The 13,366-nt window shown below is 38.2% G+C and overlaps 1 protein-coding gene across 1 annotated transcript in view; it reads right to left on the bottom strand.

Annotated features, from left to right (window-relative positions):
- The window catches only part of LOC131985473 (anoctamin-1-like), a 77,976-nt gene that overhangs the window by 10,888 nt on the left and 53,722 nt on the right, over positions 1-13,366 (bottom strand). The window contains exons 15-21 of the mRNA XM_059350605.1: positions 12,592-12,663; positions 11,693-11,761; positions 8,862-9,063; positions 8,285-8,396; positions 7,904-7,961; positions 6,146-6,246; positions 4,547-4,689 (exon numbers count right to left, since the gene is read on the bottom strand). Coding sequence (XP_059206588.1) covers positions 4,547-4,689; positions 6,146-6,246; positions 7,904-7,961; positions 8,285-8,396; positions 8,862-9,063; positions 11,693-11,761; positions 12,592-12,663 — 757 coding nt within the window. The remainder of the gene's footprint in view (positions 1-4,546; positions 4,690-6,145; positions 6,247-7,903; positions 7,962-8,284; positions 8,397-8,861; positions 9,064-11,692; positions 11,762-12,591; positions 12,664-13,366) is intronic.

Raw genomic sequence — 13,366 nt, 5'->3', positions numbered from 1 at the left:
GTTCAGGCTCTGACTTGGAGAGATCATCAAGAAGAAAAGAAGTTAATAGAGAGAGCGTAATTTGAATTTATTTTCTCAGCACATTAATGCCTTCTGGCACTGATGAAGACCTCTCATTGATTTGTTATTGTTGTTGTTTTGTTTATTTTTGTTATCGTTCATCTTTTAATTACTTTCAGGAAGATTTGTGTTACGAAATTTGATCACTGTGGCTAAAAGTAGAGATTGTCCAGCTGGTTACGTTGTTGGGCTTCATTATGTTCTGTGTATGTGGTTAAGCTGTGCTTTGTTCACATTTTGCAGGTTGAGTGAGGCTGACCTCACATAGTCGACCATTCAATGATTTAATCTAAGGAGCCTGCTATGCTTGCCAAACTCACAGATCTCACTGGCTTTTGAGAGAATTGATTGGTTTCTCACAATAAATCATGGTTTATAGTCTATTTTAGTATAAATACTGTATCAGCCTATTGAAAATACTGTTAAGAAAAACATATGCATAATGTGCTTTCAACCAATCTCCTTAGTGTGTGCAAATAAACAATCATGGTAGACTAAGCTAAAACCTTTTTAGAATTTTGGGATTTCTCTCTCTCTCTCTCTCTCTCTCTCTCTCTCTCTCTCTCTCTCTCTTCCATGTCTTTTCCCTTCTGTCTGTGTGTTGCAACAGGGGGAATGAAATTAAGCCAAGGTTTTATTTACAGAAGATCAATATATTGTGTCTGTCCGTCTATTCCTCTGCTCCGTATCAGTACAACAAGATCTTCAACCTAAATGACAGAATAGACCATTTGTCAGTCCCACCCAAAACGACACATATGAGCGTTTCGCGGCTCACGGTACCATCCTTAAAATAGCACACACGTCGTTATACGTTCATTGGTGTGTGAATGAATTCCCAATGGTGGCAGGTGGGACCTTTTAGGGTAGCCTCTGCCACCAGTATGAATGTGTGTGTGAAAGGGTGAATGAGTGCAGTCTGTAGTGTAAAGCGCTTTGAGTGGTCGCAAACCGACTAGAAAAGCGCTATATAAGTGCAGGTCCATTTACCATTTACCATTTACAGTTCATGGATGTAAAAAAGGCTGCAGTGAATTTAGGCTACAAAATCACTGACCTATGTTTAGGGCAAAAAACTTCCTGGTAAGGCATTATAAGAGACAGTTTAAACAGTAAATAAATGTACATAAATTCTGGCAGTGAAGTAGTTATGAGGTTTACATGAGCTACGGAAGTTACATAAAAAAACAAAAGTTACATAAAAAGTAAATTATTTTTGTGTATGCGGGACGAAAGTCCTGGGTGAAAGTCCCCTGTTTGTTTGACCCTCCTCCACCCGGAGTGTATCCACCATTTAAACTTTGGATCGCTGTCAATCATTACTACTACATCCCCAAGATGGCGACGGAGGACAGTCAAAAATGTTAATATGCGTCGTAGTTTGCTGCATGTACAAAGGTTCTATACTGTCATTTTTAAGGGGAGACCAGTCTAGTCAGTCTACTGACAGTGATGCACTTACACACACACACATCCTACACACAACAAACGTGGAGTCGACTCTGAAACAACAATGCAATAGTCACATATATAATTTTTGTTGCTTTTGACATATTAGACTAGCCAGCGACATTCCTTATGATGAGTCATCTGTTGAGTGGGTTTGTCACTATGGTCTCTGTACAACTGGCATTGAGTTTCCATTTTGGGGGATTGGATTTCAGTCAGATAGTGTTTGACCACATGACAGTACAAAATGCATTGAGGATGGACTGTGATTTGATTGGACAAAGCACCTCTGGAGGTAGTCAGAGACGTATTGTGACCACATTGAACTCAAGTGTAAATGCAACTTCATTTTCAAATGTAAATGTAGTCAGGTTAAATCATTTGGAGATACAATCTGGATTAGGTTTTGGCGGTTTTACGGTGTAATGTTATACCAGGGTATGTAGAAATTCAAACATAAAGAAGCTGTTTCAGCCTATTTACACTGTCAGTCATGCGTTATTCTCATGTATAATGCACAGCAGCTGCCACCAGAGGTCAGTCTCTATGCAGCTTAGCTTAACATGGGAACTTACAGAAGTTACACAAGTACCACCAAACACCGTATATACTGGTGAAATGTTGGAAAGCTATAAAGAAATGGACACTGCCCTGGACTAGTCTAGATACAAGCGTTAATTACAGGTGTAAAGTAATGCAAAAGTGAATCAATAAATACTCATTAGTTTAAAATGTTAGACGATCAATACACTAATATACTATACATCACACTGGCATAGTTTGTTACACCTCACTGACCTATGTAACATTTACTCCAATCAATGCTGAGTCACTTGAGAAGTGATTTGTTTTGTGCTGTAGCTCTGTGTAGAGAAGAGGGTGTAGGCAGGCTTTTGTTGGACTTGTCATTCATTTATCACACACACACACACACACACACACACACACACACACTGTATCTGTAACTGTAACTGTAAATTTACAATGTTCACTGCAAGTTTCAGTGCACACTGAAAAACATGGCTGGGATTTGTTTGATGCAGCAGTTTTATTTACACTGACTGACCATCAGAGAGACTTTTACACACTGCTGGTCACAGCTAATGTAATGCAATGAAATGCAGCTACTGTAATAACCTTCCTTTCAAATGATAAATATTGACATAAAGTAAAGCGACTGATGAGTCTGAAGCAGCTTTAATCGTCTCTCAGTAGTATTGGGGTGAACCTTGTCTAGGCTTTATTGTATAGATCTGATTCCCTCAAGCGATGTATGGATCGGCTGTTTATGTTTTAATATAGATTCAGAAAGAGCAATTACACTGCCACAATAGTCATGAGCCAAATTAAAAGCAGGACACTTTAATCTGCTTATCTATAACACACACATACAGACATGCACAGAAATATGCGCATGAAGCACCATCTACTCACAGTTTCCATATCACTGCTTAAGTATGTGCCGTGAAATTGGATTTTTATTAAATTAAAGGTCAACTTAGTGTACCTCAACATGGACATTAGTCTGTATTGTATGTTTTCTATGAAGCTAAAACATTTTCTGAAAGGAGTTGACATTTTCAAAGTCAAGCAGAGGTCCACCATGACGCAGAAGCAAAGACAGAAGTGACTGTTTCTGTTGGTGCATCGAAGCCGGGCATTAAGGTGATTGTTTCAAAGTGCTCACCGTCATTATGCTTGTTAGTTTCGACCTTAAGACGATGTGCTCTGCTATGGTTAGGGTGTTAGAAAGGCTGATATTAACACGGAGCACAAGCATTTCTCGAGGATCAGCTTTGAACCTGGGTAGAAGACGCCACTCTGATAGAAGACATATTAGAAAAATCTGTTTGGGAAATGCATTGCTGAGGAGGAAGAGAAGCATCAACAAGGATGAAACTACAAACTGCTCCTGAGGATAGTTGTAGTTTTTCATAAATGTTCAGACACAAAATAAAACAGCTAAAGCCACAAGTCTATATGATGTACAAAAGCCTGCAAGGACCAAAACAGAAATATTGGCCTGCAGTTGTTGCCTCTGCTAACCAGTAAAGTTGCAGGATACCTCGATGTCTGAGTCACAATTCATGCTGTGAAGATTTTGAAGGAATTGAATTAAAGGTATTGAGTATTTTTTTGTAATTTTTTGTCCACCACGGATGCCTCATACAAATCTTCAGTCTGAAAATCTACAGTTTTGAAGTAGACACCCAAGATTAGAGTCAGTGATTCAGTATCTGACCAAATGTCTCCTCCTCTGTTCTGAGTTATAGTGTTGAAAAATGGACAGAAAATCTTTTGGCCCGATATTATAATGTTACAGTTAAGTTGACCTTTGACTTTTTGGATATAAAATGTCATCACTTCATCATTCTGTCCTATGAGGGCATTGGTGGGAAGTTTTGTCATAGATAGCATATGAATTCGTGAGTTATGGCCAAAAAGGTTTGGCAGGCACAGTAACCTTGACCTTTGACCTCCAAAATTGAATCAGTTTATCCTTAAGTTTGAGTTTAAGTTACTTCACATGAGTGTATGCTTTTAGTTTGTTACTGATAGTGTTTGTGTATAGTTAAATGTAATACATATGCATCTTTTTAAGTGTGTGTCTGAATGTGTGTCGTTTGACTATGATAGGTTCATTACACTTGTGTAACTGGTGTTTAAAGGATGCACTGTTGTTGAGTACTATGATAATCTGTCTCATTTTTCCTTTTTCTTTTTTTTTTACTGTGCCTAAAATTACTAATAGATCAAATTGTGTTTAATATTATATTGTTGAAAATAAAAATAAAATAAAACAAACAATTGAGTAAAAAAACTAAAGTCAAGGAAAAAAATAAAAGTCCAAGTAGCCATTTGTGTCAAATTTGAATAAATTCACCAACTTTTTCCCCAACGAGTGAGCTTACAAGACGTACAATCCAAAAATCCTGACCATGTCTGTAACCAGCACGGAGGCATAACAAAACCCAAAAGAACAGCAGTGTGCCAGTGACTGTGCGTTTGTTTACAACTGCCTTTTGTTTAGACTCACTCATCTCCATGTACTCTGGGTTGAGGCCGACGAAAGGACCCAGGATGTGGTCTTTCTCGTGGCGCTGCAGGGTTTTGTTCAGCTCCTCCTCTTGCTTTGAGTCCAAGTCCGACTTCCTCCTCCGAAGCAGTTTCTTCAGCTTCCTGTATGTCCACAGCCGATCAAAGAAATAAGACAATTGGAGTGCAAGCACTGGATATAGACTTTAAGATATTGCTTAACATATACAAAGCGCTTCATGGTCTTACCCACTTCTTACCGTCTTACCCACCCACTTGATACAACACCAAACTCTCCAAACCCACTTAGATCATCCAACCAAGGTCTCATCCAGCCCGCTCCCTCCGCAAAGCCAAGGATTATTGTGCTTTTGTCATCCTCCCCTTCTAAGATCAGTTGAGTTTGCTTCAAAAACCCTCTCAAATTCCATCTGTAATGACTTGCCTTCCATGTGTAGGGGCTGTAAATTATTAGTGTCCTTACTGTTAATAGCTGTAACTATCTGTTTCTTATTTTTCTGCATCAGTTTCCTGTTTCAGTTTGTGAAGCAATTTGTTTCAAAAATAGCTATCTTACTTACTTGCTAAATTATATGAATGGGCTAGACTAAATACTAGAAACACCTCTCTGGTTAACTTAGTACAGTACAATTCATTTTTGTAACATTTATTTTAAAATCAAGTTTCAAAGTGGTCCTTCAGGCTGTTACTTTTGTCATTTTTGCTTCAATCCATCCTCTTCTTAGTTAAATGTGATAATGAGAATGATAATAATATGGATTATTAGTGACTATTTAGTAAAGGTATCGGAATTTCAACCCTAATTCAAAAATCGATCAAAATAAGCTTTCACTTTTAACTATGAAAATGAACAGCTGGCTCGGGAAAATTGAAAAATTGATCATATAGCCTTAGTGTGGTACACTCCAGATAAATAAAGTGGTTATCTCACACTTGATACCATGTATGGTGGTTCTTTTTAAGAGAATTTTAAAATGTGAATGACAATTGTCAGGTTATAATACCAATCCTCAGTTATCTTGCAATAGAGAGCAAACTAAATGACGTATTTTTGTAGGCCAAACCAGAAGTAGCATCGGCATGGGGTCTATTAAGATGTCGCCTGTATTTTTGCATTGGATTTTGGATCATTGCAGGATGCATGACTTGAACATCACAGCCGTTATGCTTCAGATGGTCTCTGACAAGCTAACCAGCATTTTTGACACATTAATTTGGATATCTTCATTTAATTATATTTGTAACACAATTACAACTGTGATTTGGGTGAACCATGTGATAAAGAGTATATACAGTACAATGAACGTGAAAGTTCCACTACAGCGTACTGTAAGGATGAAGAGAGAAGACTGACGCTGAGAGAGTTCGTCAAGGTATTGTGTAGTTTCAAGGAGTGTGTCTGTACACCAGACAGGCATTTAAATGATTCATCTCAGGCGGAAGTACACCTGAGTGGGTGTGCATAATGTGTTCTGAGGCTTGCAGAACCCACGTATTGTGATCTGTGCTCAGCTTGTGTCCTGTGCGTTAGCGTCATGGGAAGGTCTGAGGGAGGGTGCTGCACGTGTTCTGTACTCACGGTATGCCGATCTCAAACAGGTTGTTCTGGATGAGCTGCTTGCCCAGCATAGTGATGCACAACTGGATACACAGCTCCATGAGGCAGCCTGCATGGGCACACTGGAGACAGAGAAAGTGTCAGAAAGTGAAGTCACATTGAGGCAGAGGAGTTTAAAGAGTTCATAGTGGGGAGTGGAGAGTGCAAGCAAGAGAAACAGACCACAGCCACTTTATGTAAGAATTCAGGCAAAAGGTCCATGCTTGTCAATATGAAAATCATACAAACACTTTATTTATCATCTGTGTCTGTGTGGTGCAAAAGAAAAAATAATTGAATTAAAAGCACCTTCTTTAACATTTATGAAAAAAAAATACCCATATGCATCAGCTCTCAAAATAAGTAAAAGGCCAAATAAAACTCTACTGACAATTGTCTCTGCACACTGAGTCCCTTCATGCCTCCTGGGCAGATCAGATAGCTGTCTCAGCTCTAAGAAGCTAAGTGCAAATGCATCTCAGAAGCATTCATGATGGATTGAAATCTGATTGTTGAAATCTGATGCATCCGTCTCTCCAACACACACACACACACACACACACACACACACACACACACACTCACACTTTACTCCTCCCATTGTGAAACTAAGCAGTGCGTGTTAAAATCCACTCACCGTCTGATGTTTTTAAGACATCTATGGCCTGTCTCATCTCTTCTTGTGATAATGCCAACTACTCTTTCACAGAAATGTGTTCTCTGTCTCATTAAATAAACAGGTAGAAAATAATACAAATATGTACATACATCTGATCCCTGATCAGTTCGACCACTGAGTGATTTGTGTGAGTGAGAGAGCAACGTGTTTCCTGTCATGTTCGAAAATGCTTTTCTATCTGATCGTGTCTTTGAAGGATAACTATGGTGACGTTCAGTTTTTTCTAAATGTTATATAGCCCATGTGCAGACCAACTATCAATGTATCTACCAAGAGCTGAAAAATGAGGCCAAAACCAAAGTGCCCAAAACTGTAGTTCCAGGCCACTTGAGGCTGGCTCCAAAGTGAGTCAATTCCCATGGACCCCAGTGTTAAATAGCACAACTTTACAGCAGAAAATAATCATTTTACAGCCTGGAAAAAAGAAAAGATTTGGTCTCTATCGCTAATTGTCCTCTTCATGACAAGTGTACAAGGGGTGAATTTTTATATAACTCACCTGTTTAAATTATATCAAGGTTTAAGGTTGCATAATTAATTGCTGCAACCTTCATTCAGCCTGTCTCAGCTCGTTTTTGCCCCAAGAGGGTCAAGGCTTCAAGATGGCTCTTTAGAAACATATGGGTGGTGTCAAGGGGACTATGTTTCTTAGTCTATGCTGTCTTCTAACAAATATAATGTGTGTATCAAAGCCTGATACATCTTCTTCTACTGTTCAAAATATCTCCATTGTTCAAAAACTATTAAGAAAACACTTCATTGAGCCACACTGTTGCACTGGTGACATGCTCCGTCATGCCCATGAACACACACTGTAGTTTATTTTCCCTCAATCCCACACACAGACCATCCTGCTGCCCAAAGTCACAACAGCCTCACTACATAACACTATACTACACCAAATGTGGACTAATTCACTACTGAAAATAATCCCTAATAAATGCAATATGTCCATGTGGACTTGGGGCTGAGTGCCACCGACAGGGAAAGAAAGTGGGAAACGACTGTGACATGGATTAACACAGTTCTTTTTAGTCTTTGGCCTGTTCAGTGTGAATTACCTCTTCCATTCTGTATGATCCAACAACATACAAGTATTTTCCAGGCCGCCCAACAAGCCTGTAAACAAAACACAATCATCAGATATACGTTAGATGAGGTCAGCAAGTATACAGGATGATCATGTCCACAGAACAAACCTATCCAAGGTACAGTGTTTTAGGTAAACATGTCTATTATTTTGCAGAGTGGTAACAGATGCCAATTTTTTAATTACTAAGGACCCAACAGAAGTTTATCAGTGTGATTTCACATAAAATAAAAAAAAATAAAAAATAAAAAAAATACATATATATATATATATATATATATATATATATATATATATATATACATATTCCTATATATATAAAAAAAGGAACAGTAACAACTGATTGTCTTACCTGCCCCTGAAGAAGGCCAAATAGACGATGGGTGTGAATGCATTGACAAACTTCAAGATAAATGTTTTGAAGATGAGTCTCTCTTCAAAGCTCTTCTCTGTCTTTGGAACCTCTGAAAAAGAAACGTGTGACATAATTATCTCACATATTTAGAAATCTATCAAGTATCATTTTATTATTATAAAAAGAAAAGACTTTCAACAAACTGAAAAACGTGGCATTGATGGTTTTTACTTAGATGCCTGGTTATAATTTTAACCCACTTCATTTTGAGTCATTGTTACAAGTTTTACACTATTGAAATATATATTTAAGTATCATTATAAGATAATACTAGACTAAAACTTACTTGTATGTTTATATGTGTACATATGTCATTTTTTTTACCATTAAAAATCTATTGAAATGTTCATCACTAATTATACATGTTCAAAGTCTTAGTGTTCAGAAAAAAAGTGAACCCTTTGTTAAGGCAGATGAAATATAGCATATTTATGACAGAAGAAAATTGAAATTGACCATTTTTGCTCAGAACACAACAGGAGGGTTAAGGGGTTAACAGTGAAATGTGACTCACCCTTTATGGTCAGCCAACGGGCAACGTTACCATAGATTTCATCTAAGATGATGATGACAATGAGGTTGATGATGGCGGCAGTGGTTTTGACAACAGCTCTGATGTTCGACCGTGCTGCAGGGTAGGTGCTTATGTGCAGTGCTGCCTTAATGCTGATCCGGTACAAGATGACCCCGAAGACTATGGCGAATGTCACAAGGATCTAAAAGCAGAGAGGAGAAGAACAAACAATCTGACAATCTGCTGATCATTTCACTGCAGGTGACACACATTGAAAAGCCTATTGGATACTCGCTATTTTGGTTTTGCCAGATACATTTCCAAAACATTCACCCTGTAATTCTTATGAAAAATTGACACGAATTAGCACCAAAGGTCTAAAAGAACTGCATTCTAATGTATTTTAACAATGTCCAGGAGACATGTGTAGTATATTTTATGCTACAGATGGTATAATTTATGTTACACATAATATAAGAGTTCTGCTTTACTAAGAGAAGCCACAGTCTGACCTTTTGTTCAGAACAGAGTCTCCATGTAACAACTGCTTCAAACCAGAATAATGAACATTAAAATCTGGGAGTTGTCAGACAGTAAAGGCATTGGAATTTGAATACAAACAAGTATAGATTGTATCATTTTAAGGTTAAAAAGTAGACATGGCAGCATGCTCGTGCCTGGGAACGTATGGACTGGAACATTTAAATTAAATGATCTTACACACTGACGGACACCTTTTTTCAGCAGCCTTGAAATTGACAAAGTTCTCCTCCGCTGTACCTAGGCAGTGTATTCTGGTGCTTGATGATGAACTAAAAGGAACTTCAACTTGGTCTTTTTTCTCACTTGGAGAGGTAGTTAGCACCACACACGTTCTGTTGAAACATGCCACATGTTTACAAGTGTTGTAAACAATAAAAAATAATAAGGGCGGCTTTTCTGGCATGCTCCATTACCCACCAGTATTTACTATCTGAATGCACCTAGCAACAACTGCTGTGACACAATAGCTTCCTGCATTCCAACCCTAACCCAACAAGTCCTGACAAATGTGAGTTTGGACCAGTTTGTAATTAATATCTTTGGCTTTGTTCAGATTCGGTTTGGGTTAGTAATTAGTCTCTAATTTCTTTCTTGTTGGCTGTTCCCATGGTCTGTGCTCATGTGTGTCATGTATAAGTGGGCGGCGCGAAAAGAAGATAACAGCCATCGATGAATGAAATAAAGCAAAAACCTGCAACAGGGGAACTTCTCAAACTTCCCAATAATTTAAATTACTAGCAATGACATACCTAATGGTGGCTTACAGATGAATCTGGTTCAAGTCCCAATTGGGTTTCAAATCTGGGCTCAGGTTTTAGAGACATTTATATGGGTTTGCATGGGCAAATAATCCAGCAGTTTAAGAACAATGTCTCTTAACGTTTAACTACAAGGAATTCAGGGATTTCACTATCTACAGTTCATAACATTATTAAAAGATTCATAGAATCAAGAGAAATCACTGCATGTAAGAGGCATGGCTGAAAACCAGCATTAGATGCCCATGACCTCTGACCCCTCAGGCAGCACTACATGATTGTATAATGGGCTCGGGAACACAGAAAACTGTTGTCAATAAACACAGTTTATTGCTGCATCTCCACATACAAATTAAGACTGTAGCATGCAAAGAAGCAACATCCAGTAAAGGCTGGTGACATGCAGGTACCAGACTAACTGGTTGTCTTCCATTGAAAATCTGTGGTGCAATATGAAACGTAAAATACCACAACCAAGACCTCGGACTGTTGAGCAACTGAAGTCATATATAAAGAATGAAGGGGGAAGAATTTCATATTCAACTTCAACAAATTGTGTCCTCAGTTCCTAAACACTGATTTTCGTTAAAAGAAAGGTGATGTAACACTGTGGTAAACATGCTCCTGTCCCAAAATTTTGAAATGTGTTGAAGGCATCAAATTCAAAATAAGTACCGGTATATCAGCTTAAACATGAAATACATTCTCTTTGTACAGTTTTCAATTGAATATACATCAAAAATTATTATATAATATAATGATTAACGGTCAAACAAGATCTCCAACCTAAATGACAGAGGAACACACGTTTTTATACTGTAAACTTCCTGGTAAGGCGTTAAAGAAGACAGTTTAAACAATAAATAAATGCGCCACGTAGGTTACGTAAGTTACGTAAGTTACGTAAGTTACGTAGGTTACGTTAGAAACATAAGTTCATGTCCTGTGTGAAAACACAGTTCGACCCATCCACCTCCCCTCTCTCCTGTCCCGAGTGTGACATCCACCATTTAAACTCTGCTTCGCCGTCAATCATTACTACTACATCAGCAAGATGGCGGCATAGGACAGTCTAAAATGTAAATATGCATCGTATTTTACTGCATGTACAAACGCCCTATATTGTCGTTTTTGAGGGGAGACCAGTCTTGTTTTATACAGCATAACAACTATTGGAATTGGGGTTGTACAATTTTAGTTCTGGCTTGCAGAAAGAACAATTACCAGAAAGCCAAAAGTTGGCTTAGAATCTTATCTTCATAGAATGTAATGGGGAATAAATGCATGAAATATTTGGCAAAAGGTTAGCTGTCAGGTAGTATGATGTTCTTTCCATTCCAAAAACCTATGTGGATTTTATGCTGTCTAATTTTCCCTTCCCTTCCCGTCACAGGCAACATTTCAACTACAACTCTACTACTGTGGTGTCGTTCAGGGTAACCAAAATCATTAGCATTGCTTCAAATGTCAAATGTGTTAGTAATACAAAGCCTGGTGATGTAATACCACAGGTAGACTGTTGATACTCACCATGAAGCACATCATCACCACAGTAGTCATGTAAGCTGGCATTCTGTCTGTACAGGTCAGCTTCTCACCCTAAAAACACACACACACACACGCAGTTATGCAGAGGACAAAAAGTACACAGCACGTCTGAAACATTAAATGCCTCTCCAGCTGTTTGGACCTCTGTGTCATGTCTTTCTGTCAGTAGCATCTCTTAATGCTGCAGGCACAAAGATGCACACAGCACACACACCATAAACATTCACACACACTATGTGGCTGCAGTGGAGCACAGCTAATTCTGCCTAGAGCCCTCATGCCACATTTAAGTCTACTGAGAATTAGGTCAGAAAGCTCAGGCTCTGTGTGTGTGCATGCTTGTGTGTGTGTGTGTGTGTGTGTGTGTGTGTGTGTGTGTGTGCGTGTGTGTCTGTTCTCTTGTGTACTTGTGTATGTGATAAAAAGAAAGATGTGACCTTGGTACAAGACAAAAGTCAAAAGGCTAAGAGTAGCAATGAACATTGTATAGTATATATACAGTAAATATATATAATGTTGTACGCCAATTAAGTATCACATTAATATAAAATGTGGGTCAGAGTTCACTAGGTAGCAGGATAAAAATGAATTATTAAAAGAGGTGAAATGTATAAAATGAACACGCAATCACAGACAGCAATGGTAAGATTACAATTAGGGGGTGATCTAGACTCAATAATAAAATACTTTTTCTATGTTGTTTTAATATAACAATAAAAGCCTGACATGAAATACTGTTACAAAGACACCTAATACTCTTAGACAGGGCCTTCCAAAGTCTTGATTACCTGATGACTAAAGCACGATGTGTAATACTTGTGTAAGACCGTTCACGTGCCTGTGCAGAAATGCTTGAAACACGCAAATAAAATCAGTTTTACCTCTGGATTTGGATGTTCTTTTTTCATTTCCTTTTCCATGACCCGGATGTCGTACTCTGCTCGATTGTGGTCCTGGAAGGAAAAATTATTTTAGATGTTACAGTTACAGATACGTGATACCTGTAATGTTAGTAAGCAGTGAGTTTACAAGACAATAAGCAGTATAAAAGTTAATTCTGGTATTTCAGAATGGAGACAAAAAGTATATAGCAAATTGTGTATTTAGATTAGAGTTCTGGACAAGAAAACAAAGAAATACATCTGCCCACCATGAAAGGATTAAGCAGAGAACATAACACTAACATTTAACTGTAATTTTGAATGTGTGTTGGAATAGAACAATAATATGAGAGTCACCTTTTAACTCATGTAAAGTCAAACTAGAGTGTAGTTTTGTGGGTTTTACAGGTGGTATGGCTTTAAAAATGTTCAGGCTAACAGCTAGGCAAACATCTATCTCTTGCTTCCAGTCTTCATGCCAGGCTGTTCAAACCTATTCCTGCATGTGTGACTAGAGTGGACAGACAGAGTCTGATATTCATCTAGCAACAATGCATGCTTATAACTCATTTCATGGTGAGGAATCTAGCACTTTATGTTCATGTAATATGTAGTCACAAGTGAGTGCATGTGCAGCCAATTAACAGTAACAGTAATACAGTCTGCAGTAAACCCAGAGGAATGAAGAGATGCTGCATCTACAAAGGAAAACGCGGGAAGTCACTTTAGGGCTGCAGGGCCCCATGTCAAACTAGCACACAGAGAGAAATTATTT

The sequence above is a fragment of the Centropristis striata genome, chromosome 2, assembly GCF_030273125.1.
Source record: "Centropristis striata isolate RG_2023a ecotype Rhode Island chromosome 2, C.striata_1.0, whole genome shotgun sequence".
In the NCBI taxonomy this organism is placed as follows: domain Eukaryota; kingdom Metazoa; phylum Chordata; class Actinopteri; order Perciformes; family Serranidae; genus Centropristis; species Centropristis striata.
Note: the sequence above shows the minus strand (reverse complement) of the source record. Positions and strands in the feature narration are given on the sequence as shown.